The sequence below is a fragment of the Cryptomeria japonica genome, chromosome 10 (assembly GCF_030272615.1).
Source record: "Cryptomeria japonica chromosome 10, Sugi_1.0, whole genome shotgun sequence".
Taxonomy (NCBI): Eukaryota; Viridiplantae; Streptophyta; class Pinopsida; order Cupressales; family Cupressaceae; genus Cryptomeria; species Cryptomeria japonica.
Genome location: NC_081414.1, coordinates 300458823 through 300466189, shown reverse-complemented (window position 1 = coordinate 300466189; position 7367 = coordinate 300458823). Strand labels below are relative to the sequence as shown.

The window sequence follows — 7367 nt, the reverse complement described above, 5'->3', positions numbered from 1 at the left end:
GTCCAACACTTGGATATATAAGAGTCCAATATGACATGTCTCCTATCTTAAATATAAACTTTTATTGATTCACTTTTCAGTAAAGACAAATCAATGCATTTACTGTAGTGGCAAGTACAAGAGAACGCAACCAAACTAAAATAACATGTTCAAAGGTATGAAAGACGAAAGAAAAGAGAAACCATTATTCTGTAGATGGTTAAGGATGTGGGATGGAAGAAAACAAGCAATCAGGGATTTTTAAGGCCACCCTTGAGCAGCTCGATAGTTTGTGTGCTTGTCTTGAAAGATTTGGCCAGAACATCGTCGGGGATACCGGTTGTGAAGAGAGTAGAAGGGACTGACACGGTGCCTGCATTGGCGCTCCCAAAGGCAGAAACAGCCAAGGCCTCGAAGGCAGCATCTGTGTTCAGTTGGTAATGGAGCAGTCCTTTCGGAAACACAAATAAATCCCCTGAAATGAGGGTCTGTGTGAAGAGCTTTCCCGTGGTGTCCACAACTCCAACAAGGAGAGTTCCGTCCACAAGATACAGAAGTTCAGAAGCGCGGGGGTGAGTGTGAGGAGGGTTCAGTCCGCCCGCTGGGAACTGTAGCACAGCCATTGACACGGCAGACCCATTCAGCGCCGGAAACTCTGCCGCCACTGCCTTCGTCACTTTTACTGCTGTCTGGCCCGTTAAATTGTTGTTTCCCACATCTCGGAATCCAGTGAAAGTGAAGAAATTGCCAGTCAAATTAAGTGCGTTCTGCCCAGTCGGAACAACGAAATCGGTGAGAATATCAGGATCAGATGCGTAGATTATGCCAACGCTACTGAATACCACTAAAACTGCCATCAAACAGGCTCCATTAAATTCCATCTCTTTCTCAATAATACTACTGAAAGGAGGAATTCTGAATGTTTGGGTGTGAGGACTAGTAGTTAGAAAGCGTGTATTTATAGGACAACCAGACTTTACGTTGCAGAGAATTGCGAGGACTTCAATGGTGAAGCCGGCTTTGTTTTGGATGTCTTCTCCGTGGGTTCCCCGCCAGCGGCCATGCTGGAATTCAAAATGTTTATAAAACGTACACCGGATTCTCCCACGAAATTTGACCACCTCGATCTACACAATATCTTGATTGTCTGGTTCAATTTTAGATTGAGAATATACGTATCATGATTTTGATTGCTCAGTCATACATAGATAATTTTCTAATTTACACCGCCTTGCAAAGTTATAAATCCACATATATTGCAAATTATTATCATCTGGACGACTGAGCATATGCGTGATGCGACTTGCATATTTTGTGTATAGACCTTTTAGAAAGGAAATTATTGATGTCAGCTGTTGAATTCATTGTTTACTTAGCAATTTAACTTTTTTTTTATGTACCTTTTTAACATTAAATTGTACATTTGTGATTGTCTTCTTATAGTAATCTAACATATTATGTTTGTCTTTTAAATCTTAAATTGACATTCCTTTCTTTTAAAACTCATTAGTTTTATTTTATATATTGATTTTTCTTCTTGTGTTAAGTTAGGTTTCTTTCTCAATTCTTGTCTATTTTCATTAATTCTTTTTTTCATCTATATTCATATACCAGATCTTATATGTACCAACTTTTTTAGATTCACAATATTATTAACCTTTATTAGATTGTGCATGATCCATACCTTGAAATCTGCACTCCCTTAATGTAGATCAATTCTATAATGCACAAGAGTGATCACGCGTGATGTAGCCCTGACCTAAAATTCAAAAGATCGACCTCTACCCTTTTGGCATAGATGTTGGGAATCAACTTTACACATGTTTATGTGATGATTCATTGTGTCTTGTTGTTTAAAATCATTCATTTCAACATTAATTTACATCCAATAATTAGTTAACATCCAATTTATCAAGGAGCATTCAATATGAACATTTCAACTTGGTGCTTTAAAAGGAATAAATATTGCATTAGACTTGGTATCCTAAATGACTTCCAGGTCCAATTGTTGTCTATCAATATTTGTCAAGGGAATTACATGAGGAGAATATGATCACTCTCCTTTCAACAATTTCCTGAAAGTATTTCTAATGAATTTCAATCCTTAAGCACTGATGGAAAAAAGAGTTTGGAGTGACTCATGTTGTAGAACTACACATTTTTAACTAGATCATATTTGTATGTCACATATCTTGTTCCACAAGATTCATGTACATCCATGAAGTCACCCTTTTTAGAAGTACAATTTTGGAAAAAGTTCAATGATAGTATAGGATTATCTATCTAACTAAATCAAATCTTGAGTGATGTTCTTCTCCAAGGCTGTAATATCCTTATGCAAAGACTTTTTCTAGGAATTCCTCTCCTACTCAACTACCTCTATAGTTTTAGGGTCATAATTGTATGTTAAAAAAATCAATTGACCTATACCTTTCTATTTTTCCTTTGCTAAGAGGAATTATTAAAAGAGAACTTTGAGCTTCTTCTTCCCCCTCTAAATCCTCATCTAGATCACCTCTAAAGATAACTTTTTAAAACTCTTATTCATTCTGAAATATAATTTTATTGGTCTTTGGCATAAGACTATGCCCATTTTTTCTCTTCAACTCTTGTTGCTCAACCTTAGGAGAATGTTAAATTTCTCTAAATCTTACATTGTGACCATATGTTATCTATGCTTTGTCAATATTTCAAGCAACATATCTGTTCACACCTTCACTCTAACTAATGAAGATACATACTTGTGTACTATGAATTCAAACTTAAACCTCTTCTAACTTGATATATTTATGTTGGTGTAAATAATTATTCATCATGGATATTATTACACTTACTTAAGTTTACTAAGGATAATGCATTTCATAGTAGTTTGGATATGAGACACTTGGGTGTTTGTGCCACATTGGGATAGTGTGTGTAGGAGAAATTCCACCTCTTATGGTGTTGATCTTGTTATTACACTATCATATCCACTTATTATGGAGTGATAATTCCACCTTCGGTGGGTGATCCACCTCATGCGGAATATTATATTATTTCTCCTACCTACCCACACCTATTTCCTACCTACCCTTGTTTCTTATTGAGCCACATGTCATATTTGTGTGCTCATACATATCCCTAGCCTTGCCTATATAATCAGGCTCATCTACATTGTATGAAACAATTATTGATCATTTTCTATTGATGAGAATACAATTTATTCTTGTCCCATATTATGTCTCTATCTTGTACATTTCATTAACCTCTTGATCTTGGCAAAATCCAACGTGGTATCAGAGCTATTTGGGGCTTCATTGATTCATCTTGAAGAGGCATTATTGTGATGTCAAGAGGCAGATCTGAGGAGCAGCATCTTTTGGAGGCGTCCTAGACCAGATCCGACCTCTCCATTGCATCCAGAAGGCCATTTCCATGAATTTTGGCTATAAAGTTGGCCTATTTTGGTGAGAAAATTTTTTCTCCATTTTTGCCTATATAGTACGAATTTCGAAAAAAAATTATATTTTTTCGGAAAAATTTATTTTTCCTTTTTCAGAATTTTTTTTTTCAAAAAAAAAATCAAAAATCAAAAAAAATGAAAAAAAAATTGAAAAGAAATTCAGAAAAAACAAAAAAAAATCAAAAAAAAAAAAAAGTTTTTGGGGGGTCCGCAGACCCCCCCCCCCGTGCTCCCGTGACTTGCAGGTCAGACGTCGTACTCTGTCCCTGCACTATCGTACCCGGGCGACCGTGCCCGCATTCCCGCCGACGCCCGACTGTTCATCCTGGCAGCGCCCCACGACCTCGCCGGACTCCGCCTCGTCCTACGTCGCCACCACGCCACTCCGGCTTCTGTCACCGCAGCCGCTCGGCTCCGATGCCTCCCTGCAGGTCTCTCCCGGGCTCCGTAAACAGCATCGCGCCCCTCCACCAACAACTCCCGGGCCGGGTCTTTCTCTCCGACTGCGCCACCCCTGCCACGCGGACAAACCGGAGGAACCCGCGTCCGCCACGTGGCAGGCGGCCACTGGCCCGCGGGTAAACACTGATACAGTCAGCTCTTCCGTATAGTGCCAGGTAGGAAGCCGTACGCCACATCAGCCTGCCCAGTCAGCAATATTCCGTACGGTACGGAATATACAGTTAGCATGCCACGCAATCTGTCCGTATAGTACGAACATCCAGTCAGCCAGGGGGTGAAGTTTTTGCGACGGTCATACGGCCGTCAAATTTAATCGCATGATTTGCTGACGTCAGTGCCACATCAGCAGGAAAATGCAGTTTTTGGTGACTGTCCCTGAGTAATCCCAGTTTTTGCAACTTCAGAGGCTTCGTTTGGGGTCATCCGACCTCCTTTTTAGGTGCCGTTTTTTTTTAAAGTGCGTATTTTTTCGTCTACTTTCACATGATGCTATCAGATTGTTGTCATTGTAAGTAGAAATTGTACTTTCAGATTTAGGCCATTTTTGGCTCTCTTGGTACTTGTATATTTGCTTGAATCTCAGTTAGATTCATTGCACTATTGATTGCAGTCTCTTGTATCCCATTTGGGAAGTTGTAAAATTTGCATCATAAGTCCACTTTGCCTTGTTTTTCAAGTGTCTCATTGTAATCGCACTAAGTATAAAGTGCCAAAATCATCACTTTAGGGGGGGTACTTTGATTGATTGAATTTGGGGGGTGTCTCTTATGCTTTTGTGCTCTTGTGTTCTTTCCTTTTTGCTGCTATGGGTTCTTCTAAGTTTCCTCTCTTAACTCCACATAACTATGCTACTTGGAAAATTGATGCATGGAGTAAACTTATGGAAAAAGGACTCACTCATTACATTGATGGAACTATTGTTGCTCCAGCTAATCCTAAGGCTGATCCAGTTGGTCACTTAGATTGGCTCACTAAAAATATCATGGCAATTGGTACCTTAAGAAAGTATGTATCAAAGGATCTCATTTTTCATATTGAGAAATGCACTCTAATCAAGGATGCTTGGCAAAAGTTTCAAGACTTGTATGGTCACGTTGATGAGATTAGGGGATATCAAATTGATAGTGATCTCACCATGTTAGATCCCAAGAACTTTGATACTATACAAGATTATGTCACTAAGGCAAATGAGTTGAGGGCACAACTCAAAGATTGTGGCATTGATAAGAAGGATACTCAATTGATATTCAACTTGATAGGCAAGCTTCCACAAGAATATGCAGCATTTGTTTCTAGTTTCCAAACTCATAGGATGACAATGGGTTCAAGCTATAAAATGCCTACATTTGATGCTTTCAATGAAATGTTGATGATGGAACAAACTAAGTTGATAAGCATGGGCATTCTTAAGGCTTCTTCTAAGTCTCAAGCATTAGTGGCAAATCAAGGGAACAAAGGAAATCAAGGAAAGGACAACTCAAACAAGAAGAAATGGCAATCAAAGCCTAAAGACAAAGCATCATCTTCTCCACAACAAGGAGATTCATTCTCTTCCAAGAAAGATAATTCACCAAAGAGAGAGAGACCTACTTGTGCTTATTGTAAAAAGATTGGTCATGAGGAACATCATTGCCATACTAAGAAGATTGATGAGCTTACACATATCATCAAAAAGCATAACATTGATTTGCCTAAAGTCTACAAGAAGGATGATTCATCAACTTCCACTTCCACACATTCAAAAGGAAAAGGACAAGCATTCATGGCTTCTACAAGTGGAAAAACTCACTCTTTTGGAACAAGAAAAGGAAAAGCTCTATGTGCTACTATCAGTCATAATTCAGAGAGATGGCTTCTAGATTCAGGGGCTTCTCATCATATGGCATCTTCACAATCTATGTTCTCTACATTTGAGCCTTGCACCATGCCATAGATTTTGATGGGCAATCATACATACATGGATGTGATTGGGAAAGTATCTATTGACATTGGGGATAACTCCTTCAATGATCTGTTGTGTGTACCCCACTTGACAAACAATCTCCTTTCTATCTATCAAATCACACATGGCACAACTAAGAGAGTTGTGGAGTTCACACCTGACTCAGTTTTTATTAGAGACATGGAGACTAGAGCTATCATTGCAACTGGGGTGGTTGATCATGCATCTCGGTTATACTCCTTTTCAGATTTTGTTGATGATAATGATTTCACATTTGATGATTCTACACATGATGATCACACTTATTGTGATAGTTCAAATTTTGAGGAGAACTTTGGACACTTGAACATGGGGATTCTCACATGTAACCCAGTTCTTGAGTCTTGTATTGATATTACATCACCTATTGCACCTGATTATGTGGATAGTGCGACAGTTTTGCCTTCATGTGATTCAGTGCAGCAGGATATACATTGTCTTCCAGCTTCAAATTCATGGGATGATTACTTGACAAACATTGCAGGTTTGTTTATGGAATCCTACATTGCAGATTTGGGAGACATCATTGATGCCATTCATCTTCTCTTTGATGAAGATGATCCTTCTTCGATTGTTGCGAGGGCACACTCTGACCCTCTTGTTCATTCTCTACATGATCATTCTTTCGAGGTTGACATGATTGTGGATACTTATGTATAGCAGTTGGAGGAGGTCTCTTTATGCTTTAAGGAGACACATGAGTCTTTGGACATTGTTCTACATTCATCTTCACTGGATGTTGGAGTTCCTTTTTTAGTAGTGTGGCATAGTTTACCACCTTTGGAAGTGGTATCTTTTAGCATCAACATGAGGACACTTGAGCAGTTTTTAGAGATTCCTTTCATCATGAGTTTTCTTCATACCTCTTCCCTTCATGATTGGGGAGACTTCATGGATACACCTTTGGTTTTGTTTCTTCCTAAGGGGAGGAATGTTGTTCGACGTTCATGGAGCAGTTTCTTCATACATCGAGCTTCTATAATTGGTGTAGATTCTTCATTGAGGGAGGATCACAGTTTGACTTCTCTTCTTCTCTCATATGGGGGGGACTTTTTCCTCACATGGGGTTTTGTTCCTCACATACTTCTATGAGAGTTCTCTTGTATAGCTTTCATCTCTCTTTTTGGGGGAGGGTTTTTTCCCATTGGGTTTTTCTCTCTTTCCCCACTTTGCGAGAGATTTCATTGCATTGGTTTGCATGCATTTACATTTGTGCATGGGTACCTAACATGGCCTCGTAGCTGGGACCCATCTTGCATTGCTTAGTTGCATTGTAGACTTAAGTGCATTCCCCTAAGTTGCACTTAAGGGGGGGTGTTGGTGTAAATAATTATTCATCATGGATATTATTACACTTACTTAAGTTTACTTAGGATAATGCATTTCATAGTAGTTTGGATATGAGACACTTGGGTGTTTGTGCCACATTGGGATAGTGTGTGTAGGAGAAATTCCACCTCTTATGGTGTTGATCTTGTTATTACACTATCATATCCACTTATT

General features: G+C 39.0%; 1 protein-coding gene across 1 annotated transcript; it reads right to left on the bottom strand.

Moving 5' to 3' along the window:
• Positions 1-230: 230 nt before the first annotated feature.
• Positions 231-4142, bottom strand: LOC131040883 (germin-like protein 9-3). Its single transcript, XM_057973837.2, has 3 exons — positions 4089-4142; positions 3674-4006; positions 231-1043 (listed from the first exon to the last, which is right to left on the bottom strand). The coding sequence occupies exons 1-3, from the start codon at positions 4140-4142 to the stop codon at positions 231-233; spliced, it is 1200 nt and encodes a 399-aa protein (XP_057829820.2).
• Between the last annotated feature and the right edge of the window lie 3225 nt (positions 4143-7367).